Source organism: Caretta caretta, chromosome 6, assembly GCF_965140235.1.
Source record: "Caretta caretta isolate rCarCar2 chromosome 6, rCarCar1.hap1, whole genome shotgun sequence".
NCBI lineage: Eukaryota > Metazoa > Chordata > Testudines > Cheloniidae > Caretta > Caretta caretta.
In genome coordinates, this window is record NC_134211.1 from 11,813,324 (window position 1) to 11,840,053 (window position 26,730).

The window sequence follows — 26,730 nt, forward strand, 5'->3', positions numbered from 1 at the left end:
TGTTCAATATCTTCATAAATGATCTGGAGGATGGTGTGGATTGCACTCTCAGCAAATTTGCGGATGATACTAAACTGGGAGGAGTGGTAGATATGCTGGAGGGGAGGGATAGGATACAGAAGGACCTAGACAAATTAGAGGATTGGGTCAAAAGAAATCTGATGAGGTTCAATAAGGATAAGTGCAGGGTCCTGCACTTAGGACGGAAGAACCCAATGCACCGCTACAGACTAGGGGTCGAATGGCTAGGCAGCAGTTCTGCGGAAAAGGACCTAGGGGTGACAGTGGATGAGAAGCTGGATATGAGTCAGCAGTGTGCCCTTGTTGCCAAGAAGGCCAATGGCATTTTGGGATGTTTAAGCAGGGGCATAGCGAGCAGATCGAGGGACGTGACCGTTCCCCTCTATTCGACATTGGTGAGGCCTCATCTGGAGTACTGTGTCCAGTTTTGGGCCCCACACTACAAGAAGGATGTGGATAAATTGGAGAGAGTCCAGCGAAGGGCAACAAAAATGATTAGGGGTCTGGAACACATGACTTATGAGGAGAGGCTGAGGGAGCTGGGATTGTTTAGTCTGCAGAAGAGAAGAATGAGGGGGGATTTGATAGCTGCTTTCAACTACCTGAAAGGGGGTTCCAAAGAGGATGGCTCTAGACTGTTCTCAATGGTAGCAGATGACAGAACAAGGAGTAATGGTCTCAAGTTGCAGGGGGGGAGGTTTAGATTGGATATTAGGAAAAACTTTTTCACTATGAGGGTGGTGAAACACTGGAATGCGTTACCTAGGGAGGTGGTAGAATCTCCTTCCTTAGAAGTTTTTAAGGTCAGGCTTGACAAAGCCCTGGCTGGGATGATTTAACTGGGAATTGGTCCTGCTTCGAGCAGGGGGTTGGACTAGATGACCTTCTGGGGTCCCTTCCAACCCTGATATTCTATGATTCTATGATGGACCAGGTCCAGAGATTAAATTTTGGGACAGGGGCAAGGAATTCCCCATGTGCTTAACTGTGCTATTGACATGGTGGTGATGGCCAGGGTGGGCGCTGCCAGACAGGCCAAGTGACTGGGATGGGTCAGGGATCCCCCTGGTGCTATTGACATGGCGGTGATGGCCAAGGTGGGTACTGACTGACCAGGACCGTGTCTGGGCTCTGGGTCTGCAGCATCATAAGCCCCAAGCATTGAGACGCCATGAGTCAGGGTCTCCAAAATCATAAGACTGGCCAAAAAATCCTGAGCTGTTGATTTTAAATCCACCCAGTTTGGATTCGTTTTCTCTGCTTTCAGGTGTCTGAGCCCTTGCAAGGGGGTGTCACATTTTGGAGCATTTGTGCATAATGGTAAGGCAAAGGGAGAGTCTTGAAAAAAATCACAGGACTCCAGGAGCTGGGTCTATTAATTGAAACACCTCAAGCTCTGGCTGGTTGGCGGTGGCCTGGAGCAGGGAGCCCCCATTTGGCTTCAGGCTTCATGTGGTTCTGGTGGCCAGGGTGGGCACTGACTGGCTGGGGGTTGGGATCTGGGTGGGACCTGGGGCTCCTTGGCTCACGGGGTTGAGATCCAGCAAACTCCCGCTCTCCCACCCGCCATTCTCCTCAGGAGCAACGGCTCTCTTCGAACTCCTCCCGCCAAAACACCTCCTCCGCTGTGATTGGCCGGAGGGTCTGGCCAATCAAAGGGCTGTTACTGGGCTCGGTGGGGAGGAGGAGCCACGTCCCTTCTCGAAGAAGGTTCTGTTGGAGGCGTGGCGCGCGTGCGGGCGCTAGGGTGGGGCTCGTGCTGAGTGTTGCAGAGCTGGAGTTTGCAGCAGCAGCAGTAGAGAGGTGCTGCAGAGAGGGGACGGTGCGCACCCCGGGCACTGTTCAGGGGGTGAATGATTGGGGTGCAGGGAATAGAGCATACCTCAGTCGTGGGAGGGAAATGGGTTCCCCGTTAGTGTGTGTGGGAGGGAATGGAGGACCCCCTTTGAGTGTGGGAAGCTGTGAGGGGAAATGGAGCTCTCTTTAGTATGTGTGTGAAGGGGTGATTATGGGGGAATGGAGTCCCCCCTTGTGTATGAGAGGCAGTTGTTGGGGGAATTGAGCTCCCCTAGTGTATGGGGGTCAATAATGAGGAGGGAATGGACCCCCTTCAATGCAGGATCTGGGTGGTGTACTGGAATGGAGAAGGATATGGATTTTTTGGAATAGCAGGGAATGGTTGTGAGGGGAAGCCCCTTGCATGGGTTGCAACTCTCCAAGCAATGTGTTGTATTTGGAGAGTGGGGGGAGGGGTCTGTGACCAAAAGAAGGTTGGGATCCTTTTGCCGCTTATGCTGAAACATCCATGTTTCTTATCTGTGTCTTGGCAGCATCTGTCCTGTCTCTGGCTGGCTCCCATCCTCAATGCTGCCACCTCACCTGGGTGGCTCTTAAGGTTCGTAGTGTTTGGCAGCCCCAAGCTTTCCAACATCCCTGTGCACGCTCCATTAACCTAAATAACAGGTACCCCATTACTTGTTGCTCCCTTCCTCGCTAGGGGAAAGGGAGTGGAGATCTGGGTGGGGCAATTTATTCCCAAAAGGAAACAAGCAGGGGTTGGTGGTAACAAACCAGTGTCTAATTACATCTCAGCACTGAAGGTGTCTGACAGTAAAATGCGAGGGGAGCTTTGGACTTGTCTGTGTTAAAGATTTGCTCCAATTACAGACATGGAGGTAGCTGCACTGGTAAAGCCATGAGAGGAAGGATGCTCTAGTAGTTAGGATGCTCGGGAGACCCAGGTTGAATTCCCTGCTCAGCCACAACCCGCCCCCGTGTGACCTTGGGTAAGTGACTTAGGCTTTGTCTGCACTACAAGCGCTAATGCAGCAGAGCTGCACTGCTGTAGTGTAGATGCTTACTACAGCAACAGACGGGTTTTTTCCATCGCTGTAGTAAATCCACCTCCTCAAGAGGTGGTAGGTAGATTGATGGAAAAATTCTTAGATTGGCTTAACTATATCTCGGGGGTGTAAATTTTTTATACCTCTGAGCGACATAGCTAGGTTGACCTAAGTTTTAGGTGTAGCCTCAGCCTCATTTTGCCTCAGTTTCCCATCTGTGCAATGGGATAACCTCACAGGTATATTGGGAGGCTAAACACAATAAAGACTGTGAAGCAATAAAATATTGCTGTGATGGCAACCATGTGAGTACCAGGGATAGATAGTTTGTGCGGGTAGAGCTTCTCCCTGTTTTGAGACCAGGGAAAGCTGAACCAGCAAAAATGGATGCTTATAGTGGTTCACCCTGCCTACAATATCTACACTATCTATCTATCCAGGGCTTGTGTACATGGGAAAGTCTTGCCAGTTATACTGATAGAGTTCTTTTGATATGTCCTATGTAAACTCTTATTCCTGTATAAAAGTGGCTTTTTTGGGTGTTTTTTTGTTTAAGCATAAACACCTTCCTAAGCAACACAAGCTAAACTGAACAAAGGCCACCCTTGCACCAGAATAAGCCATTGTCTACACACAAAAGTATCAGTTTAACAATACTGGTGGATTGTGTGGATTCATTTATGCATAATGGATAGGGCACTGGCCTGAAACTTTGAGAAATCTGGGTTCTATTCCTGGTTCTGCCACTAGCCTGCTGGGTGACCTTGGCACTCCTCTGTGTCTCAGTTTTCCAATCTGTAAAATGTGGCTAATGATACTGACCTCCTTTGAGATCTACTGATGAAAAGCACTGTATAAGACTGCCTATTAGTATACCAGGATAAAAGTGCTTATAGCTATTCCTATATGGGAAAGGGAATAAACTATACAGGGAGAACTGCATCCATGCTAGGTATTGTCTTGGTATAACTATGTCAGTCAAAAAAAAAATCACACCTTGCCATGTACAAAAACTGTAGAGGAGCCCTTAAAGTGTCCATGTGTGCACCAGTTGTAATTATATAATTGGTATAACTATGCTGGTTTAAATCCACACCTTACGTTACAGAAGAAAACTTTTCCTTGTAGTCAAGGCCTTAGTTAATTACACAGCCTCCATCACTCTAGGATCTGAGCACCTTTAATGTATTTGTTCTCACAACACCTATGTGAAGCAGGGCAGTGCAGTTGTCCCTATTGTATTGGTGGGGAACTGATGCACAGAAAGACTAAGTGATTTACCCAAGCTCACGCCAGGTGTCTGTGGTAAAGCAGGGAATTGAACTGGGTCTCCTCTGTCCCAGATGATGAAAACCTAAACTGCTGGACCACCCTCATGCTAGAGAAAAGTTTTTGAACTGGTGCAGCTACATCCATGGCTGTTAATAGGGCACATGGTAACCAAAGCCTTACTGTGACTGCAGTACTGGTGGAAATTTCAGTAGCCCTGAAAACTGAAGTCCAGGGTCAGCCCCAGTGCAGGCTTCCCACAGCGCCTGTCCTGGAACTCGTGACCTAGGCTGATTCTGCACTGTTGGTCAAGCCGTGGTGGCAGCAGCAGGAGTATTATTGTAGACCTGCTTGCATTTTTACCCCTGAGTCATCAGACTTACTTCAGAACAGAGTCATGATGGTGGCTGACCTTAGTGCTCCCACCATTGCTAGGGCCGGCTGAGCTGTGGTGGTAGACAAATGGTGGGAGAATTGCCTTCAGTTCAGAGTGTAGATGAGGCCATATAGGGAAAGGTCCATATCCTACTTGCCAGTCTCACTGAGACAATTGAGCATTGCAATGATGGAGCCATTCTCCCAGTCCCTGATGCCCTGAATCCAGTTGTTCCCTGCCCCAACCTGGGGCTGGTTTGGAATCTGCTCTAGAGAGGAAGTTCTCTATGCCATTCGCTAATTTCCCAAGCCAAGTCATCCGCTTCCTGACCTGAGGTGGGGTGAGAGACTCCATGTGGCAGTCTGTGAGCTATCCAGTCCCCCCAACCCTGAGCTGGATTGGAATCAGTGCCCATTGGTGACTGACTCCCGATCCATTTCCCCAATCCACTGAGCGGGCTGGGTGGGTGCTAGTGACCCTAAGGTGACAGGCTGTGTACTGAATTATGGAAAAAATACCATATTTCACTACCATTCAATACACTTTTCTGTGAGAGTCTGTGCTCCGTGCCCCCTGCTAGTTAAATATATCAGTAACACTGCCTCAGGAAAAGTAGCACATGGATAATACATAGATTCCAAGGCCAGCAGGGACCATTGTGATAATCTGGTCTAAACTCCTGTATAACACAGGCCAGAGAATTTCCCTGAATTAATTCCTGTTTGAACCAAACAAGATCTTTTAGAAAAACATCCCATCTTGAATGAAAAATTGCCAGGGATAGAGAATCCGTCACAAGGCATAATAAGTGGTACCAATGGTTAATTACCCTCACTGTTAAAATTGTCCACCTTATTTCCAGTCTGAATTTGTCTAGCGTCAACTCCCAGCCATTGGAACTTACTAGATCTTTGTCTGCTAGATTGAAGAGCCCTCAATTATCAGATTTTTGGTCCCCAGGTAATCTCATAACCTGTGATCAAGTCACCCTTTAAGCTTCTCTTTGTTAAGATAAATAGATTTTGCTCCTTGAGTCACTCACTCTATGGTGTATTTTTCCAATCCCTTAATCATCCTTAAAAAGAAAAGGAGTACTTGTGGCACCTTTATTTGAGCATAAGCTTTTGTGAGCTACAGCTCACTTCACTGTAGCTCACGAAAGCTCATGCTCAAATAAATTGGTTAGTCTTTAAGGTGCCACAAGTACTCCTTTTCTTTTTGCGAATACAGACTAACACGGCTGTTACTCTGAAACTTAATCATCCTTGTGGCTCTTCACTGACTCCTTCCCAATTTATCATTGAGCCAGGAATAAAATAGTTTATAACAGTCACAGTCCTTCCAGGGGGAGATGGCTTGGCAGAAGCTTGCAGAAGCTCACTTCCTGTCTCCAGTCTTTCACTTTTAGGAGTACTAAATCCACCAAGGGTGCTCTGCTAGATAGAGCCTACTGCGTTCCCAGGACTGTGTTCCGTTTGCAGGGAATCTGGTGTCTTTGGTAACAAGAGGGAGGCTCTGCTGATATGTGCTCCCCTGTGGCCGGTTCTAAGATTCTCTATCGGAACTCCCGCCTCTTGCGCATGGCGTTCCTGCAGCTCCATCGCCAGCAGAGGGCAGATGTATTCTGTGATGTCATCCTGCAGGCAGAAGGTAACCTGAAAGAGGGCAGTGGATTGGTACCCACCTTTCTTGTACCTGGGACTGAATTGTCACCTCTCCTGTGCTTGTGTACATTTCCATAGAATATTAATTACACATAAGTATGTAGTTACATTTTAACATATAGGGCACTGTATGTACGCTCAGCCCTTAGCTTTGCTGTTTGCAGTGGCTGTTGTATCAGTGGGGACTGTGATACTGATGCGGCCTTGTGTGATAGGCGGCAGTGATGGGCTTGATTTGTTTGGAAATCATAAGTAGAAAAAGGTCTGCACAAAAGTGGAAGTACTTCCAAAGAGGTTTTGCAAATAACAGCCTTCCTACATGGTGCCAGATATCTGTCAGCAGACATACTAAGTGTACATCCTTGCTTGGAACATTGTGAGACCATTTTATATGAACTTCGCCCTCAGCTGCTTCATGTTCAGCTGACAATTTGAGCATATTTTGGTCTGTGAAAGTCTCTGACTCATTAATCAAACTAATCTTGAAGCTTCCTGATTTGTTAAGTGTGGGGGCGATTGTCTCACTAATATTTTTTAAGTGTCTTGTTATTCTGTTGAAACTTTTATTGGGTGACGGGAAGTTTCAAGCAACAGCCTCCTATCTCATTGCATCTATAAGCAAGGTCCCCACTGCTCTACAAAGTTTAATTCTTTTAATATTAACTGGAAGTACTGTCTTTGTCTGCTGCTAAGAAGAAGTGTCTTGGGAGTGGCATCCTTCGAATTAGTGAGGCTTCCGTATGCTTCCCTGGCCCTTTGTTTCAGAATCTGACTTTTGCAGATGGTGCACATAGAGTGTGAACCAAGACCCAGGACATGAGAGAGTGTGTGTGTTTGGGGAACATGGCCATGCATCTCACTGTCTTGCTCATACTGTATCTTGTTTGTTTCTGTATGTAAGGAAGCTTTTATTCCTTGCTGGCTGGTAGCTTTGGCTGTGTCAGGGTGGAACTCCAGAGAGACACAAACCAGCTGTTCTGTAGCTAGAGACATGTCTGTCAGTCTCTCACTGAAATAACATTTGCCTCGATGTGCCAGTGCTCAGTGTCCTCTTTCTTGGGTGTTTTTTGAAAGAGGAAATTAAATGAAAAATAAAATCCTTCCTTTAAGATAACATTCTGGTTGAAATCTGAAATACTGAAAACTCTGGCAGCATTGTACCTTCCTCTATAGTTCTCCCCCCCCTTCTGGAGGGGAGGGTTTGGAGAAACTTCCTGGCTGCACATCACTGCTGCTAGCTGTCTCTTAAAGAATCAAAGAAGGTGCAGCCAAAGTGGCCACCCTTAGAGTATTCCAAGCTGCTCTGAGTAGCAGTGCTAGGGAGAGGCCAGGTTGTAGGTGCTGGCTGGGTTCAAGGCAGCAGGAGAGGCCCCCAGAAAAGTGAATACATTCTCAATAAAATCCCCGCTCCTCCAGGGTAATGGAGGGCCACAGGTCTGTCTGAGTCTCCCCTTTGTGGATAGTCACTAGACTGCTGGATTGGACCCAAATCTTTGGACCCCACATGCTTTCCAGCCCACTGGGTCTGGGCAGAGTCCAGACACTCTAGGTCTGGCCTCTTAAGCACAATCCTGGGGCACAGATCTCATCCGGTATCCCTCCCTGGGATGTGGGACCCTGCAGCCCAGCCCCCAGGACCAGTGTTGAACCACCCAGGCCTCCCTAGAAGCTTATGCATGCTCTCCCCAGAGCCCCACCCTCACGGTGGCTCCCTTGCATAGTTTCTCTTCAGGGACCATGTGCCATGGGATAGAAGAGGAATATGGAGAAAAGCGTGGGTGGCTTGTTATTTTTAAATGAAGCAGACAGCTTAATTTTATTTAGAGTGGGGTTTGTTAGTTTTATTTGGCTGTCGATGCAATTAACTGGAGCAGTGGAAGGAACCTCAGAAATAAAAGCATCCCCTTGAATTACCCTCCCCCTAGTATTAAATGGAAGCACTGTCTTTGCTACTAAGAAGTGTCTTGGGGAGTGGCATCCTTTGCTAGGGGAGGGGAGGGAAGGCTGGAGAGGGGGCCATGGAGATCTGATCTCTCCACAGACAAAAATGAAACCACATCCCAGCATAAGGATGCCGAGTTAGAGCTGCCTCAGGAACCATAACGTAGTGTTGCCAACTTGTGTGATTTTTATCATGTCTTGCAATATTTGGTGCTTTTCTTATCACCCCGGCTGCAGGAATTGGAAGACAGTAAGAGAATCTTTGCTTTAATTTTTTTTTTTAAAGTGTGTTTCTAGCCTTCCTTGTGCTTGTGGAGGAAAGCTTGAAAAAGTGAAGCAAGGACTTCTGAAAGTTTCTGAAATCAGAAGGCAAATAAAAATAACGATTTTAAGCCAATCTCAGGACTTTTTGGGTGGGGTCCAACTCCTGATTTTTGAATTTTTGGGGGTTGGTAATACCACGGCTTTGGGGTAGTTAAAATGTGAACTGCCCTTCTGCATAAGTGAGGTTTATTACTACTGAATAGAAAGAAGCCGAGCCCGACACAGAGCAGGGTTCTTGAAAGGATGCATATTTGGAGACAGGAGCAGCACAGAGCAGGCCAACCCAAACCTAGGAAAGCACCCATTGTTAAAGGGATTGGAACAGGGTAGTAATAGTTAATGCAGTAGCAGAGCCCAGCTAACCTATGACGCTGATGGTCCACTCCTTTGTTTGCAGGAGAGGCTGTACCAGCTCACTGCTGCATTCTCTCTGCCTGCAGCCCCTTCTTCATGGAGTGCCTGGAGAGGCAAATGCCCTCCAAGGAGTGCAAAGTGGTGCTGGAGCTGCGGGGTCTGAAGATCGGGACACTGCGGAAGCTGGTGGATTTCCTATACACCTCGGAGATGGAAGTGTCCCGGGAGGAGGCCCGGGATGTCCTGGCTGCTGCCCGGCAGTTCCAAGTAGCAGAACTGGAGTCGCTGCAGCTGGAGGGTGGGAAGCTGGTGAAACAGGTGCTGGGTCGGCGCTTGAACCGGAAGTGCCTGCAGCCGCCCTGCCTGGTTCCTATCTCTGCTAGGGTTGTGCCGCAAGCCTGCCCTCCTGCTCCCACTATCCCACAGACATTCCACCCCCTGGTGGCAGGCAAGCAATGTACAGCAAAGCCCCCAGCTGATGGTGGGGTACATGCCAGCAGCACCACTAGTCAAGCGGAGAGCGCCAAGTATTGGGCGGCTGTAGTACCTCAGAACGGGGGAGCCCAGTCGGGGATGCAGGGTGCGGTGGCTCCCGTGCAACCAGTGGAGACTGGGAACGTGAGAACCAAGAGCCACTACTTGGGCTTAGACAGGAGCCTCGGTGTGGGGAGCACACTGGGCAAGGCTGAAGGGTCACAGGGTGAGAGGAGCGCTGAGCAGGCCTTTCCCAGCGAGGACTGCACCACAGACTGCTCACCACTGCCAAGAAAGATCAAGCTCAGCCGCCTGAAACTGCCGCCTCCCCCCAGTGCCTGTGCCACGAAGGCACCCCCCACTGTAGCACCTGGCAAGACCCCCACATCCATCCGGCGCCTCTGGCGGCAGAAGACCCCAGGCTGGGATGAAGCAGATGGGCCAGAGCAGGCCAGCCCCTCTTGCCATGGCGGGAGCCTCCCTGTGCCTCCAAAGACCAGCAACAGGAAGCACAGCTCCAGTGCATCGGCTTCTGGCTCAGACACTGCCCCAGAGGAGGGGCATGTGGGTAGTGTGAAGCTCAGGAAGGTCGTCAATGGGAGTTGCTGGGAGGTGGTACAAGAGACATCAGCCAGGGAGCCCAAGGGAGCCCCAGTGACAATGGGAGAGACAGGCACCTCCCTTGTGGCTTCCCCACCCAGCTCCAGACCGCACAAGTTTACGCACTGGCCAGAGCTGCCAGGGACGTGGGCAGCCAGCTCCACTGAGCTGCTGGCTGGAAGGTTGGAGGCTGTGCTGCTTCCTGAGCAGGTGACAGTAGAACAGGGACCTTCAGATGGGAGAGATGGCTGCAGGGACCCTTATGAGCTGGACATGGCGGCATTGGAGCCCTTGAGTGAGAATGAGGAGTTTGGGGACTCAGCGCCGCTGGAGCAGATGCTGGACCTGCTGCTATCAGGCAGTGGTGTTGAGGGCTTGGGCGCTGCTGGGCCAGGAGGAACGGCAGGCTGTGCCCCTTCCACGGGCCCATCACATGGGCCAAACATGACACCCATGGGTGCTGCTGCAGCAGGCGAGGAGTGGCATCCCCCAGAGATGCAGCTGTGGCCAGAGTGGGACGACCCAGGAAAGGGGCCCCTGCCAGGGTGGGAGGTGGGGGGTGGTCATTCTGCCCTTAGCACTGCAGATGGGGATCCCCTGGGGCAGTCTGTGAGTGGCCATCTTGTATCCAGGAGGGTTCTCTCTAGCGGTCACCACCCCACCTCATTCAGCCCAGTGCCTCTGGCTCCTGCCAGCCCCCAGACTCCTCAGCACCCTTCACTGACAGCTGGCAGCAGGGAGGCTCAGTTGGGCCCACTCCCCAGTGTCCCTGCGGAAGATGGCATGGGGAAAGGGCAGGGACCCTGCACCACCCAGGCTGCTGGGATGGAGACAAAACTTCAGCTTCAGGCACCCTGGGGGCTGCCCCGAAGCAGCCCAAAGCATGGCCCTTTGGACCATCAGCCCCCTGACAGTCCGGAGGGCGACGAGATTGACATCATGGCCGGCGCTGAGGAGGCACTGGTACCTGCTGGCATCACCTGCGTCAGGCCTGACCCCTCCTCGGAGTCTGATGAAGAGGTGGACATTCTGAACTAGTGGCCACCAGGCCTGGTCTATAGCGGAGGGGAAGGGCGTCTAGCCTATGGGAGCCATCACAGCCAGCTGGCCACTGAGGTGTAGCTGCCATAGCTGAGACTGACTGTGGGAAGCTGCTAGTAACAAAATGAATCAGGTTGTTGGAGTGGGGAGCTCTGCAGACCTTGACAGTGGGAAGAGCTGTCCCACTGCTAAAGGGCTCTGCAAGTGGGGGACAGGGATCAGTTGGAGGGCACAGCTGGGGTGAAGCCAGGATGGAGGTGCAGCATCCTTTCCCCTACCCTCCCATTAATTCTCGGATGGGGCTGAGTCATACACAGGGAGGTCACTGAGATTTAAACCAATGTGCTGGTCACTCGATGACGCAGTAGGACTGAGAACGGGGTGGCCCCAGTGTTACCTACTTTGTTGTTGGAGCTCTGCTGACCTCTGTGGTTGAATAATCTTAACGCTGCTTCAGTTCTGCTGAGCAGCCTGTGTTTAGAGGACAGGAGGCTGGAAAGAGAACAGCCCTTCCCAGTCATCTGGAGCTTCCCCTCTGCCTGTGCTAGGACAGAGGGGTGCACATGTTGAAGAAGCCTTTCCTGCTGTCACAGCCCCTGTCAGACCCACTGATATTTTGCTGATGTACAAGGTAGAGATGTGTGGGTGCAGAGAAAGAAGGGAATGAATGGGCCCAGCATGGATGAAATGGTGGAAATATCAACTGGGGGTGGTAGCCAGCACCCCTGTATGTTGTAGAGTCTCTTTAAAGGTGATGCTAACAGTACTCTCTCACAGGTGCTGTCAGATCACACTCCCACCTCCCAGTGCTGGGACCCAGGATAGGCCTTGCCTAATTGTCTTAAGTTTCTTTCCTGCCCCCGTTGTGCATTTAGCTTAAGCTTTTTCCTCTACGTTTATGTACATAAACATCTTAACCTTCCTAAACCTGGCCCTGGGGACACAGGCCACAGATGCTGGTGGAGCACCATTAGGAGCTCCTAAAGCTGCAGCCAGGACTCTAGTTTTGCAAAATATCTGGCCAGCAGTGGTACCAGCCTACCTGCCTCAGCTGTGGAGTCATGGCTATCTCAGGAGCAAACTCCACTCCTGCCTGGCAATGCAATAGCACAAGCCACCATCCCTCATTTCCCATTATCGCACTGCTGCCCCATTAACCTGTTGTGCATCTCATCCAGAGTTGATGGTCTCCTGTTATGGTCCAGCTGCCCTCCACAGCACATGTATCCCTCCACTGACAAAGAACACCAGCTCCATAGTTACTTAGTCCTCATCTTCATGTATCACTGTCCTAATGAGAACATCTGTTACCCTTAACATCCACATGTATTTTCACCCCCCTCCCTCTCTTGGGAACTATGTGAACTTTGTGCCATGCTCCCTCCACTTCTCTTGCTGCAGGGATTGGCCCCTGCTCCAGCAGCCCCTTTGGCAATGGAAAAATACAGGTGAAAGCAAGGACAGCCTGGAGTGTGAGAGGGTGGGGCTTGTTTGAAATAAAGAGTTTGTTGGATTTGCCTCTTGTTTGTTCTGCTGGATTGGCCCTCTGTTACGTGGACTGCACCTGCTTTCCTAGCCAGGCAGTGCAAGCTGCCAGGAGCCATTTCCTCCCTCCTGCAGGAGCAGAACACCTGGCAAGACTCCTAACAGAACACATGAGCATGTCCTTGAGTGGGGCTCTCCACTGCTGCCTGCAAGATGTTCAACATAGGGGGAGGAGGAGAAGGTGCAGTCCAGCTGACCAGCCTGCATGGTGACCTCTGAGCTATCACCCCACCTTGCTGCCACTTACAAAGAGGTTTTTTTAGAAGCTTTATTACAAAAAAGTCTAACCACAAAACAGTGAAAGATGATCTGCTAAGGAAGGCCAGAGGTTGCTTGTGGGAGCAAAGCGAAGAGCAAAACAGAAGCGAAGGACAGAGTGGCGGCATCTGGCCCACCACTCCCCGTGGGAAGAGCTGCAGCATCAGAGACATGATTGAGGTTTGGCCATCGGCTCCCCCCCACTGCACCATGCCTCATCATGGATGCTCCGGTCCATGCAAGGAATGGATGGGTCCTAGACCCAGCTGCCAGGATGAGAGAGAAAGGTGTCAGCCCTGGCTGTTCACACAGGAAAATATAGCCACCTCACTCCTGCACTAAGCATCCAGTCATTTGGACCCAAAACACTGACCTACATTAGCCTTGTTTGCTAGAGGCAGCCACATTGAGGTCACCCTTAAGCCAGTGACAAGCCTGCAAACTTAAGGGGTGACAGCTCCTTGAGAAGAAGGATGGTCCACAGGTCAGTGTACTAGCCCAGCACTTGGATTTTCAGGTATGTTGTGATTCCCTCATATTACCTTTATCTGGGGAGCTAAGTGCTCCCACCATGGGGGAGAGACCACGCAGCATGTGGATGGGGTTTCTGCTGAGCAGTTGGAATACAGAGCATGACACTGAAGTACCTGCCATGCCATGCCTGCTACCTCCTCCCCATCACAAGCCATTTTTGATGGATCCAGCCCCGCTTCCAACTCCAGGAAAGGAGACACTCCACCCTCATAGGAATAGCCAACACAGCCTGGACTAGGTTTTACTCTCTAGGCGTTCTGGGCTTGGAACAGACCAAGGCTCCAACAACAGTGGCATTCTCGCATCCCTAGCGCTAGCCTGCCTTAACTGGACACGCTGAACTTGTCAGCAATGTGCCCTATAGCAGATATTTGATTAGACACAGGTACAGAAATGACCACAGCTGCATGGAGTCGGATCTTTTAGTGACAACCATGTGTTTTGGCTCCCATTAGCCCTGCAGAGACACCACCGCTTAGAGAGTGCAAGCTGGACTCTATTCTTCCTTGTGCATTATCTGCTGGCCCTGATGCTAGGGCTTGGCTATGGAGGGCAAGGAGGTGACTCAGGGGTCGTTCACAGTGTAGTTTGCTCTGCAAGACCTTTATGACTGGCCATGATACAGGAGAAGGAAAGAGCCCAGCTTGACTTGGGGACCCCAGGTGGTGCCGGCAATTAAAAAAAGCGCAAGCTGAGGGGGTTTGTGCTGGAGTCAGACACGGATCTCAACCGTACTAATTGTTAGTCACTTCTCCCCTCCTCCCTCCGATTTACAGTGGCCATCCCTTCTGCTAGTCCAGTCTGGGAGTAGGAATAACTCACCTCGGTGTAGCTCTGCTTTAGACCAAGCTGCTCTTAAGCATGTCAGCCACCTTCTCTGGCTCAGGGAACTTGAGCTTGCGAGGTGGCCCTTTCTTAATGCCGCTCCATAGCTCCACCGCTGAAACCCCAACAACAAGGTAGGGGTGGTTACGTGTGGGATGCTACCTATTGGTTTCTATTGCAGTAGACCCTGGAGACCCCCACTGAGCAAGATATGGGGCCTGTATTGTACCACGTGCTGCACAGACCTGCCCCCAAGCGAATTCAGGGGCCCCAATGTGCAGCGCCTGGTACAGACTCCCACTGACCGAGTTCAGGGTCCCGCCAATGTACCAGGCACTGCACAGACAGCCCCCACCGCAATTAAAATCAGGGGCCTGCACTGCACAGGCCCCTACTGAGGCACTATCTCTGCCCCACAGAACTCTGAACAGTCAGACAAAGAGTGTGAGAAAGGGATAATATATGCCTTTAGGAACCTAATCATGAAGTAGCTCACCGCATGAGGAGCTCACCACATCAGCCTGTGCCAAATTGGGCAATCTCACAAAGCAACATGTGGGCATCCCTACCCCAGGGTACAGTCACCCAGGCACTTTTCCCTGGCACTGCCCTGTCCTGGCTCTCCCGTGCCGCCTCAATCATTGCACCCTGACTGAGCACTGCTGTACAGAAACTCCAGCACTTACTTCTTCCATCCTCTTTCACCAGGGACACCTCAAAGCTGTTCCTGCGTGGTGTCTTGGGGTTGATCTCCACCACCACGTTGGCAATGGTGCGGCGCAGCGCCTGGCTCACGGCGTCGGCATTGCGCCTGTAGACTTGTCAGCTCTTACTGCGGGGGAGGAGGGAGTGATGGGGGTCAGCAGGGCTGGCGATTCCACTAGCGGGCCTCTTGCAGAGGAGTTAGCTGAGCAAACCAGCAATGCCACACTCTCAGCACAGCCCAGCCTCAGCCATGGCCACATCCCCCAACTCAGTACCTGTGCCCCTGCCCCCCAAACCTGCTCCCCCTCTGGAATTGTGTCTGACTGATTCCCCCGCAGATAATCCTCCCCACAGACAGGTCCCCTCCTGCCAGCTATTGGCACCCATCCACCACCTGAGCATCCCTGGTGCCTTCCACAAGAACATAAGCCTGCTGGGGCTTAAAAACACCCACCCTCTTGCACCGACCAGGACTCACCAATGCTCAATAACCACCCGGGGTCCAGGCCCCTGACTTCCTTCGCCCCTTAACCTCTTTGGCAGTGTATTGGCACCACCATTTGGCTTCACATCCTCAGAGTTCACAGCCTTTGCCTCAGGCTCCTTTGCCTTCCTCTTCCTCCCTTTGGGGGCCATCGTGCTCTGGGAGAATAAACAAGAGTCCCTTACCATGCATCTCCGGTATTTTTCAATCCAGATGGAATGTTTTTGGAACAGATCTGCTCTGGCTCAAACAGGAGTTAATCCAGGGAAGTTCTCTGGCCTGTGTTATTCAGAGGGGGATCAGGATACATGATCACAGCGGTGCCTTCTACCCTTAGAGGCAGGACCGCAGGCCCCATCCACGCAGCCACAGAAATAACCGGGGGGATTGGGGAGTGGCACAAAGTGTAGAGACTTTCAAGGGACAATGAAAACCAAGAGGCGGGCGGCAAGAGGACTAGAACAGCAAGGGGTGGGGGAGATAGGGCAGGGTCAAGGGGCACCAGCATGTGTTTGCAGGGCAGGACTGAGGGACACCAACAAAGCGAAAGAGGCGATGGCTAGGACTAGATGGACCAGGAGACAGGGCAGACTCGAGGCGCGTTATCAGCAGGGCGTTGGTAAAGCACCCCCCAGCACCTACTTCCTGCAATTGGTACCAGTAGCGTCTTTCCTGAGCACCCCAGCGTTGGGGGTCTAGGCGGAGCAGCTCCCCCGCCCCAAGCAGTGGAGCCCAGACACCAATGCACCAGCCCCCCCCCCCCCCCCCCGAAGGACAGCACAGACGTGGGCAAATGAGACCTCCCTAGAGACAGCCACACAACCTACCTCCTCCCCAGCAAGGGCACAGCAATGAACCACAGCGCAGCCACGCGGGCCCGCCAGCCAGAAGAAATGGCCCTGCTCCCAACCATTTGAAGCCACAGAGAGGGGGAACAGAGGAAAATAAAGGTGGGGAAAATAAAGGAGCAGCAGCTGAACCAGCCCTGCCTTTGTCCCCCGTACAGCTGAGCGTGATCGGAGCCGCTTCAGGATCCAGCCAGGACAGTTTTGTAATGAAGACACATAGAGCGGTTTGTACTGCACAGCCTCCCCCCCACATCTTTCTGCAGGATGGTTCCTGCCCGAATTTGTTACACAACGTTCTAAATATTAATGAGGCTTCTTTACAGCCAATCAGAGCTCAACCTGGGCTGTTGAGACTCGGTGTCTGCGGCAGGCCTGGGCCTAGCTCAGCTGCCCCTCCCCTCCCCGCGCAGTTCCCAAAGTCTCCTCTGAGACTCCCGCAACATGACCGTGCAGGGCTGCAAGTGTCCCGCGGGGACCTCGGTGCCGTGAGCTTTCCTACAGCAGTGCCAGCAGGGACCTGTCCCAACTCCCGAGAGCTTCCTTACAGCAGTGCCCATCAGGGACCTCAGCACTGTGAGCTTCTCCACAGCAGTGCCCAGCCCGGACCCATGGAACATGAGTTTCCCTACAGCAGTGTCCAGCAGAGACATCAGTGCTGCAAGCTTCCAAGCAGTGCCATCTCCAGGAGTACAAGTTTCTTCACCGTAACATGCACCCGAATGCTGTGACCATGTGAGCTTACTCCCAGAAAAGCACCTGTGAGCAGCAGGGGGCACTTGGGCCTTTCAGGTGTATTGGACCCGATTTGGTACAGAAGGGCACTGTACAAACAGGCAGCATTGGCCTGTTGCCCCTGCTGGTGGTTCTCAGCACTGAGCCATTGCCAGTACAGCCCTCCCATTGTGCCAGGGAATCCTGATGCAGGCTTTTCAGACTACGGTTTGCAGCCTAGCCCAACACCCCCTCTGGAGCCTCTTCCTCCCACCCACAGGTAGTGAGATCAGAGCAAGGCCAGTCCCACAGGGTAGGAACCCTTCAACAGCTCTTCTTAAACTGGACTGCAGCCACCGCTACAGAGCCACGACACAGAGCTCACCTGCAGCTGGAGGCAGCTCCCTGGACCTAGGACTGGCCTGCTGAGATAAGCAATGGCTCAGTGAACATCCACCCCACCCCAGGAGACAGCGAGCTGGGAGGGGAAGGTTCATTCTTAGACTGGTTTATTACCGACACTGACAAGGGAAGAGATGATTAATAGGACAAAATACTCCATGCTTTCAGGAGCCACAGCTGCTGAGCCACCACAACTTCCTCTCCCCTTCATGGCAGGGATGAAGAGGCCCTTGCTATGATTCAGGAGGGGCAGTGCCCCAGGCAGCTGCAGGCACAGAACAGGGGAGCCCCTCTAGGGCCATCCAGTCAGTCCCCCCTCCAGCTCGCAGAGTTCAGGTGCTGCACTCAGCCTGGCACCACCTGCCCTCCTTGCCCCATGAGCTGACTTTTGGCACTTGAAGGGTTAAACCAAGTCCAGTTGAAAGGGAAAGGGAACTAGTAGTGGCCTGGCCCTTCAGTGGGCAAGGGGCAGAAGTCAGGCACTGGCTAAGAGTCCTCCAGAGCAGCAGAGTTCAGTTCCCACCAGCTTCTGGCTGGGATGAGAGAGAGTCACATGCTCAGGCTGCTCTGCTCCCTACCCCCAGAGCAGCACATATGCTCCAGCTCCTCTCCCCACACTGTTAGGCACAGGCCAGATTCCCCCAGCCACTGGGTTAGCCAACAGGGGAAGCCTACAGCCCTCCCAAGCGAGGCGTGGGGGAGAACAGGTCCAGTGGGGACCTGACCTACACCCAACACATGCACTATACAGCTGGGAGGAGTCCCATGCACCTCCTTACCCCCAAACAGAAAAGGGGGGGAGGAGAGAATATCTTCCAGCAAGAAGTGGTTGGGCCCATCCACAATACACCCCCATCCCAAGCTGGTTCAGCCCAAGTCAACACTCCCCCCCCCCCCCCCCCCCAGCCCCCCTTGGTTCCATTCAACCTGGAGAGGCTGCACCCTCAAACCCAGATGCTCTAGAGCCCTAGGGGAATTCTATCCCCAGCCCCTGCTGGACCAATCACGGCCCACTCCTTGCAGCCAATCAGCAGCCTGCAGCCAGTTCTTGAGGTGATGCCAAAGAGGATCAGGAATAAATAAGATGCTGCAGAGACATGAGCAGTCCAGCATGGCCCACTGAGGAGCCAGGGCACAGCTGAGCCCCAGAGGGAGGGTGGCGACTTCCTCATGCAGCTCCCATCGTCATCATGGTGCCATCTTCAAGACAGGTTGTGCTGGGCACCATGGCACAGCAGCCAGGAGAGGATGAGGGGGGACAACTACAGGGAGCGAGGCAGATCTATTTGTCCTTCTTGCTCTCGCCGTTGGGGAGCTCTGTGCTGGCCGCCAGGGGATCCTGCTGCTCCAGTGGCTCCTTCTGCCCCTCGTCTCGCTGCTTCGACAGCTTCTTGGCCTTCTGGTACAGCTCGTTCAGGCTGAACTCTCGGATCACGTTCTCCTGCGGCACAGAAACAGACCTCAGTGCCTGCCCTGCCACCGCCTCAACCTGCTGCAGGCAACAGCCTCTTTCCAGGAACAACAGAGGAGGAAGGGGGCAGCACCATAGGTCTGGCCAGCCGCTGGCAGCTTGGGGTAAGGGGATCCCTCAATGCCCTGCAGGCTGGGTGCAGATTGCCCAGAGTCATGTCGCAGTGGGGAGCAGGGAGCTCTGGGGGGGATGGGGAGGGGGGTATGTCCTGATGGTGTGTGGGAAGCTCACCTGCTCACAAGAAATGAGTTAAGAGGAAAATTCTGCCCTGAAGCCAGTAACGCTGGCCCAGGGCAGGAGTTCAGCAGGGGAAGGGCCGAACAGAGAGGATGGCCCTATCCAGCCCATGGCTGGCGCAACAGAGCCAATGCCCCAATGCTCAGGAAAGAGCCCACCGATTGAACAGGCAGAGCTGAAGCTAGACAACTCCTGCAGCAGCCCAGGAAGGGTCGCGGATTAGACATGCCCCTCGCCCTACAGCGTGCATCCCACCTCGGAGAAGGTCCAGGAGACGGCCCGGCCCTTCTTGTCAATCTGCGGCCGGCGCATCACCTCCTTCCCGCCCTGGAAGAGGATCAGGGTGGGCAGCTGCTTGGTGAGGGGTGAGGTACTCACTTTGTACCTGTGGGGATGGATGGACGGATAGAGTGACCCCTTGGAGCACCACACGATCTCAACCCCCTCCCCACCCACTCCTCAGGCTCTGCATTGCTCTTTCCTTGCCCCTGAACACATCCACATCCCACTTCCCAGGCAACAACCTCCACCTCAATCCAAGCTAAAAGGACAGTCTCTGTGGTTGCACGTGGAAGTCAGCAACATCCAAAGGGCTCGGGATCAGCAAGGAGGGATGCAGACTCCCAGAGCTCATTAATTTCATGACCTCTCTGAAGCAGGGCTGAGCGGGGAGTAGACTACCCAGGGCTACTCCATCCAGGGAAGGAGGTCTGGTTCCCAACACAGCCATATCCCTCCAGGGAAAATCCCAACAGAGAAGAGACCCCTGGTGTGAAGGAGTGACCCTCAGCATCCTCATGGCTGGGCTGTTGCTGAGTCGGTTGGTGTGGGGGAGTGGAACTAGCCCACTTTTGCCCACATTGTGGAGGCATGAAACTGATCTAGTTACTCATGGCAGCCTGGACCCGCTCACCTGGTGCTGACATCAGGGTAGCGGCCCACGTCCACCTTGCCGAAGTTGAGCCCCATGCAGTTGTACCTGGGTTGGGAGGGGAGAAGCAGTTAGTGCAGGGAGATCCCAATGCATGGGAGGGGAGCGTGGGGGCAAGAGCACATGGCTGGGCTGAATCCTCTACCACAAACCCCAGCGGGGTCAGCTCCATTCCCTGCCCCGGGGCAGTCTCAGTCAAGAGGGTGGCAGGGGTTCCCCCTCCCCCACTCACCGAATTACCAACCGGGCGCCACTCACTTGAGAGAGAGGTCGGCGTAGATGGGCGCGAACGACTGGCACTCGTTGGACCAGTTGGCAAAGAACTCCACAATCCAGGTCACCCGCTTGTCCTGCTCCAGTTCCTCCTGCAGCACAGGCAGAAGGGTCAGCTGGAGGAACCACACCCCACCTGGACACTGCCCCCACCTGCTACAACTGGTACCACGAGGGCCACAGCCCCACACCACCAGCCCAGTGCCCCCTCTCTGGGGTCACAGCATGGGCTGCAGAGATCAGCAACTGCAGGCTCAAGCTGGTCCCCAAGCCACAGCAGCCCACGTGCGAATGGTGGCCTGGGGGCTATGGGGCCGCCGATACTCACGTGGATGGTTTTATCGCTGAAGTATTTGATATACTCCGGGCCCAGGTACAGAGGCGGCTTACAGGTCATCAGGAACACTGAAAGTACACACACACACATCACAGCATGAGTCACTTCACACTGTACAAACCCCCACACCAACAGCTATTTACTCATCAACCGTATAATCGGGCTTAAAACAGACTCACCCCCCAGCACACACACACAGGTGAGGAGTTGGGACTGCTGTGACTGGCTGCACTTTGTGGGCTTGGACACAGATTTGAGGAGAGGAGGCAGGGAGCCCAGGCAGGCACAGAAATCAAACCTTTGGTTTCCAGGACTAGGTTGCTTGCTCTGTGGCCTTACAGGAAGGTCAGATAAAGCATCTCATGCTGGGTTTCTGCCCTAGTGGACGGGGGGAAGCTGTAGATGTGATATACCTGAATTTTAATCAGGCTTTCGACAGTCTCATGTGATGTTCTCCTAAGCAAACTAGGGAAATGTGGTTGAGATTAAATTATTATAAGGTGGGCGGCCAGCTGGTGGAAAGTGTGTACTTAAAGAACAGTCATCAGTGGTTTGCTGTCAAACCGAGAGAGTGTACCTAGTGGGGTCCCGCAGGGGTCAGTCCCGGGTACAGTAGTATACAATACTTTCACTAATGCCTTGGAAATGGAGTGGAGAGTATGCTTCTAAAATCTGCAGTCAACGCCTAGCTGGGAGGGGCTGCAAGCACGTCAGAGGACAGGATTAGAATTCAGAATGACCTTGGCAAATTGGAGAATTGGTCTGAATTCAACAAGGTGAAATTCAATAAAGTACTACACACAGGAAGGAAAAAATAAGATGCAAAACTACACAGTGGGGAATAACTGGCTAGGAGGTAGTACTGCTGAAAAGGATCTAGGGGTTAGAGTGGATTGCAAATGGAACATGAGCCAACAATTAGTGATGCAGTGCAAAAAAGGCTAATCTCATTCTGAGATGTATTAATAGGGTATTCGATACAAGACACTGCAGGCAATTGTCCTGCTCTGCTTGGCACTGGTGAGGCCTCAGCTGGAGTCCTGTATCCAGTTCTGGATGCCACATTTTCAGAATGATAAGGACAAATTGGAGAGAGTCCAGAGGAGAGCAACAAAACGGATAAAAGCTTTAGAAAACCTGACCTGTGGCAGGTTTCAAAAACTGGGCATGTTTAGTGTTGAGAAAAGAGGACTAGAGGAGATGGGGGACCTAACAGCAGTCTTCAAATACATTAAGGACTGTTATATGGGGATCAGTTGTTCTTCACGTCCACTGAAGGTAGGACAAGACGCAATGGTCTTAACCTGCGGCAAGGGAGATTTAGATTAGCTGGCACAAAAAAAACTAACTCTAAGGGTAGGTAAGCTCTGCAATAGGCTTCCAGGGGAGGTTGTGGAATTGCCATCACTGGTGTTTAAGAACAGATTGGGCAAACACTTGTCAAGGATGGTCTAGGTTTACATGGTCCTGCCTCAGCACTGGGACTGGATCTGACGACTTCTCAAGGTCCTTTACAGGCCTACATTTCTATAATACAACCTAGTTTTCCTATAGTGCTTTGCATCAGTGGATCTCAAAGCACTTTAAAATGGAGTTCAGTAGCAGTCTCTCCATTGTGCAGATGGGGAAACCAAGGAAGTGACTTGTTCAAGGCCTTGCATCAGGCAAGCCACCAAGTAGGGGAGCTGGGAACAGAACTGAGGTCTGCTCCAGTGCTCTATCCGCTAGGCAACACTGCCTCCTTACAGTGTGAGCTCTCCAAATGTGGGGTGGTTAAGCCAGCCAGGGGATGCATGTGTTAGCAGGCAGGGAACAAGGGGATGGCACTGAAGGACTAGAAGCTAGGGAGCAGTGGAAATGCACAAGGCTGCCAGTGGCTCCAATACTCATGATTGAGGCAAAGCTTAACATAGAATATCAGGGTTGGAAGGGACCTCAGGAGGTCATCTAGTCCAACCCCCTGCTCAAAGCAGGACCAATCCACAACTAAATCATCCCAGCCAGGGCTTTGTCAAGACGGACCTTAAAAACTTTTAAGGAAGGAGATTTCACCACCTCCCTAGGTAACGCATTCCAGTGTTTCACGACCCTCCTAGTGAAAAAAGTTTTTCCTAATATCCAACCTAAACCTCCCCCACTGCAACTCCTTGTTCTGTCATCTGCTACCACTGAAAACAGTCTAGATCCATCCTCTGTGGAACCCCCTTTCAGGTAGTTGAAAGCAGCTATCAAATCCCTCCTCATTCTTCTCTTCCGCAGACTAAACAATCCCAGTTCCCTCAGCCTCTCCTCATAAGTCATGTGTTCCAGTCCCCTCATCATTTTTGTTGCCCTCCGCTGGACTCTCTCCAATTTTTCTTGTAGTGTGGGGCCCACAACTGGACACAGTACTCCAGATGAGGCCTCATCAATGTCGAATAGAGGGGAACGATCACGTCCCTCAATCTGCTGGCAATTCCCCTACTTATACAGCCCAAAATCCCATTGGCCTTCTTGGCAACAAGGGCAAACTGTTGACTCATATCCAGCTTCTTGTCCACTGTAACCCCTAGGTCCTTTTCTGCAGAACTGCTGCCGAGCCATTCGGTCCCTAGTAGCTGTGCATGGGATTCTTCCGTCCTAAGTGCAGGACTCTGCACTCGTCCTTACTGAACCTCATCAGATTTCTTTTGGCCCAATCCTCTAATTTGTCTAGGGCCCTCCGTATCCTATCCTTACCCTCCAGCGTATCTACCTCTCCTCCCAGTTTAGTGTCATCTGCAAACTTGCAGAGGGTGCAATCCACACCATCCTCCAGATCATTTATGAAGATATTGAACAAAACCGGCCCCAGGACCAACCCCTGGGGCATTCCACTTGATACCGGCTGCCAACTAGACATGGAGCCATTGATCACTACCCGTTGAGCCCGACAATCTAGCCAACTTTCTATCCACCTTATAGTCCATTCATCCAATCCATACTTCTTTAACTTGCTGGCAGGAATACTGTGGGAGACCGTGTCAAAAGCTTTGCTCAAGTCAAGGAACAACACGTCCACTGCTTTCCCTTCATCCACAGAGCCAGTTATCTCGTCATAGAAGGCAATTAGATTAGTCAGGCATGACTTGCCCTTGGTGAATCCATGCTGACTGTTCCTGATCACTTTCCTCTCCTCTAAGTGCTTCAGAATGGATTCCTTGAGGACCTGCTCCATGATTTTTCTAGGGACTGAGGTGAGGCTGACTGGCCTGTAGTTCCCAGGATCTTCCTCCTTCCCTTTTTTTAAAGATGGGCACTACATTAGCCTTTTTCCAGGCTCACACAGTGGCAGACACAAGCTAAGCAGGGAGGGTGGCTGAGATGCAAGGGGGAGGTGGCTGTTTTACTGGGTAATGGTGGAACGTGTGGTACGTTGAGGTAGGAAGCAATGATTTTGCGTGGATGCACGGCTGTCTGAGTGCACGTCACACACAGCATGGGAAAGAGCTGGGCCTACCGAGAACACACAGAGAGCTCAAAATACTGAAAAGGGCAGTGACTTGTCCGGGGTCACAGTGGGCAGGGGCAGAGCTCCCAGCCTAGCTCTGAACCCACCGAGCCAGCCTGTCTCCCAATCACCATCCATCTCTAAAAGGTCCCATGTCACAGCAGAGAAAGGGACTAGGGGGCTGGTTCTCACCCAGAAGAATGCTGGAGGGAAAGGGAGCTAATCGTAGTGAAGGTTGAAGCAAGTCTCCATTAGAAAGTGGGTATTGTTCACCCCCATCCCCCACAGAGGACCTGGACATTACATCTCCCCTGGGGGCATTACCAGGGATTTCTCCGAGCTGTTCCGGAGTCAGGAGGCCAGACGGAAAGAGGCTGAATGCACTCACAGAAAGGGATGGTGCATTTCAGAACAGAGGACTCAGCCAAGGGATGACAGCTTTGTTTCACTCTAAGGCGCACAGGGACACCGACTGTATAATGTGCGCTAGTACATTAACGTGCCCAGGACATTGTGCTAGGTGCTGTACAAACACAGAACCAGACAATCCCTGTCCCACAGGGCTTGCAATCTAAGAAAAGACCTGGGTAGAGGCAAGGAGCAAGGAGACAGAACCCGCCAGCATGGTCGGCAGTGGTCTCTGCCCACCAGCCACTTAGTCCACAGCAAGTTTTGTGTGAGTTTCAGAGCAAAGGAGAGGCCTGAGAGGGATCCGGAAGAAGAGGAGGGAGCTTTGTGAATGTTGATGGCGGGCTCCTCCCAAGTGGGAGGGGCAGCAGGGGAGAAAGCACGAAGGAGACTGTTTGAAAATGGAACAGCTAAGTGATGAAGGTTGGGACCTCGGCCGACTGGGGGTGGGGTGGGGGACACCATGATCGCCTGTGAGAAGATAGCTGGGTGGGGACAGGTTGTAAAGGACCCTGAAAGGGAAGACCAGGTCCGTGTGTCTGGGGAAAGGGGAGCCAAGACAACATGCAAGGAGAGGGGTGAAGCAGCCAGAGTGACAAGCCAGGAATATGGTCTTAGCAACAGCAGCGATCTGCACAGCCCCTATTGCAGAGGTGGGACCCCAGCCTTGGCAGTTACTCCCCTCTGGGACAGGGGAGCATGAACAGCTTCCACCCAAACAGTGCAGCAACAGGGAGCCCGAGACCTTTCCCGTACCAGCCTAAAAGGGTGCTGCATTTAAAAAGCCAACTGATAGCGGAGAGCCAGTACATTCAGAGTCAAGGCTACACTTAACCCCCACCCCTGAAATACATAATGGGGCTCAGAGCCCGTACCCCTTATCAGAGATGAGGTTGTTTGGCTCTGACTGCTCAGCACCATAGGGCGTATGGGATCAAAGATGTGGATGCAGAAGCTGGGTAGACACAATGGTGTTTCAGTAACAATTCTCTCTCCCATCGTGTCTGGCTGGTCTAGTTAGATAGTCCCTGCCCTGAGGAGCTGCTTGTCACTCTGCATGGGCACCCTGGAGCACCGACTTGGCTCGGTGCACGGAGAGGGTACTGTACAGACTTGATTCTGTTCAGAGCCAGTGTGTGTCCCCAAGGTGGCATCTCACCTATGCACAGCGTCAGGTAGAGCAGCCCCATCCGCACATCCAGCCGGAAGAAGAGGATCGCGTTGGCCACTTTACTGAACATGAAGATGTTCCCCAGGTGCTGATCCACAGTGACTGGAGGAGAGATGGGAGTGAAGGTCAGCCCCAGACAAATGCCCCAGTCTAGGGAGATGCTGAGGTGCATGTGGAATGTCCAACACAGACTGTCCCACTCCTGCCCCCTGGATTGACACCAACATACATTGGCCCCATAACCTCATCACACTGGCTTTGGGGCAGAGCTGCCCTAGAATCTCCCCAATCCTGCCACGTGATCTCCTCAGCCAGACCCCGTCCAGACCTTCCCCACATGCTTCCCAAGCCAGAGTCCTTCCTGGGGTCTGACATGGAGACCAAGCCTGCCCAGCCCTCCATGGCAGCCTAAAAACAGTCCTTAGAATGCCTCCTTCTCATCTCTTGCTCACAGAATAGCTCCAGCGAGGGGTAGGGGGGTACTCACTGGATCTGCGGTTCTTCATCATCACAATGGCGCTGAGGAACATGAGGATCTCCACCTCCCGCTGAAAGAAAGGATGGAGTGAGCATGATGCTAACCCATTGTCTACACTGCCTCCCTCCCCCACCCCCCCAGTCCCCATTGCCTGCACTCTCCTCCCTTGCCCCCAACCCCACCCCACCCCACCCCGAAAGGGGAACTGCCAGGTCCAGACTGGAACACTGGGAGTAGGTGGGCTGAAAACCTTGCATGAAGGACCTGAGCCCACCCATAGGAGTTGGCTAAGGTGGGGTGAGTCAGCCAGAAGCTGAGCCGGGGCATACCAACAGCATGGGGGGGGTGTCGGTACCGGGGCTCGGGACTCACCCAGTCGAAGTCGCAGGGGTTCCCGTCCTCGCGCTGCGTGGGCAGCCCCTGGCAGAGCGGCGGTAGCTTGCGCACCAGCAGGAAGGCAGCCGAGAGCAGCGCCGAGAGCGGGTAATAGGGCCGCGCCAGCCAGCGGCAGAGCCCGGGCACCGCGTAGAACAGCGCCAGCAGCGGGGCCAGGACCGCCATCTTCACCTACGCTGACCGGCCCGGCGCGGCGGGGACGAGCACGCACGCACCCCCGCTTCCTATTGGGCAATCATGAAGAGGGCGGGGACTGCTGGGAGACCTCCTTCTTCAATGGTCGCTGCCACTGCCACTCATTATGAATGACGTCTGACCGGAGGTAAGGATCGCAACGAGG

The 26,730-nt window shown here is 52.7% G+C and overlaps 3 protein-coding genes across 4 annotated transcripts; 1 reads left to right on the plus strand and 2 right to left on the minus strand.

Moving 5' to 3' along the window:
• The first annotated feature begins 2,287 nt into the window (after nucleotides 1-2,287).
• Nucleotides 2,288-11,436, plus strand: BTBD18 (BTB domain containing 18). Its single transcript, XM_048852829.2, has 3 exons — nucleotides 2,288-2,416; nucleotides 5,991-6,159; nucleotides 8,836-11,436. Exons 2-3 carry the CDS (start codon nucleotides 6,033-6,035, stop codon nucleotides 10,902-10,904), a joined length of 2,196 nt encoding a protein of 731 aa, XP_048708786.2. The 5' UTR covers nucleotides 2,288-2,416; nucleotides 5,991-6,032; the 3' UTR covers nucleotides 10,905-11,436.
• A 1,263-nt stretch (nucleotides 11,437-12,699) lies between these two features.
• On the minus strand, nucleotides 12,700-16,173 carry SELENOH (selenoprotein H). The gene is made up of 5 exons (XM_048852828.2): nucleotides 16,086-16,173; nucleotides 15,253-15,416; nucleotides 14,756-14,901; nucleotides 14,067-14,184; nucleotides 12,700-12,976 (listed from the first exon to the last, which is right to left on the minus strand). The coding sequence occupies exons 2-4, from the start codon at nucleotides 15,408-15,410 to the stop codon at nucleotides 14,084-14,086; spliced, it is 405 nt and encodes a 134-aa protein (XP_048708785.2). The 5' UTR covers nucleotides 15,411-15,416; nucleotides 16,086-16,173; the 3' UTR covers nucleotides 12,700-12,976; nucleotides 14,067-14,083.
• A 1,136-nt stretch (nucleotides 16,174-17,309) lies between these two features.
• Nucleotides 17,310-26,691, minus strand: TMX2 (thioredoxin related transmembrane protein 2). 2 transcript variants are annotated; one of them, XM_048852823.2, is made up of 8 exons: nucleotides 26,367-26,691; nucleotides 26,004-26,064; nucleotides 25,505-25,618; nucleotides 20,460-20,536; nucleotides 20,117-20,223; nucleotides 19,841-19,906; nucleotides 19,183-19,312; nucleotides 17,310-18,660 (listed from the first exon to the last, which is right to left on the minus strand). In XM_048852823.2, exons 1-8 carry the CDS (start codon nucleotides 26,553-26,555, stop codon nucleotides 18,502-18,504), a joined length of 903 nt encoding a protein of 300 aa, XP_048708780.1. In that variant the 5' UTR covers nucleotides 26,556-26,691; the 3' UTR covers nucleotides 17,310-18,501. The 2 variants fall into 2 exon arrangements, with proteins under 2 accessions (XP_048708780.1, XP_048708781.1); XM_048852824.2 differs by lacking the exon at nucleotides 17,310-18,660 and having other exon boundaries at nucleotides 19,184-19,312; nucleotides 19,852-19,906.
• Nucleotides 26,692-26,730: the final 39 nt, after the last annotated feature.

What these genes read in the sequence shown, in the direction of transcription:
- BTBD18 (XM_048852829.2), top strand. Translation starts at nt 6,033, where the DNA reads ATGTGCTCCCCTGTGGCCGGTTCTAAGATTCTCTATCGGAACTCCCGC. An exon ending in TGTCATCCTGCAGGCAGAAG is followed by an intron (nt 6,160 to 8,835) that starts GTAACCTGAAAG and finishes CTTTGTTTGCAG; the next exon opens with GAGAGGCTGTACCAGCTCAC.
- TMX2 (XM_048852823.2), bottom strand. Translation starts at nt 26,555, where the DNA reads ATGGCGGTCCTGGCCCCGCTGCTGGCGCTGTTCTACGCGGTGCCCGGG. An exon ending in GATGAAGAACCGCAGATCCA is followed by an intron (nt 25,619 to 26,003) that starts GTGAGTACCCCC and finishes TCTCTCCTCCAG; the next exon opens with TCACTGTGGATCAGCACCTG. An exon ending in CTACCTGACGCTGTGCATAG is followed by an intron (nt 20,537 to 25,504) that starts GTGAGATGCCAC and finishes GTGTACTTTCAG; the next exon opens with TGTTCCTGATGACCTGTAAG.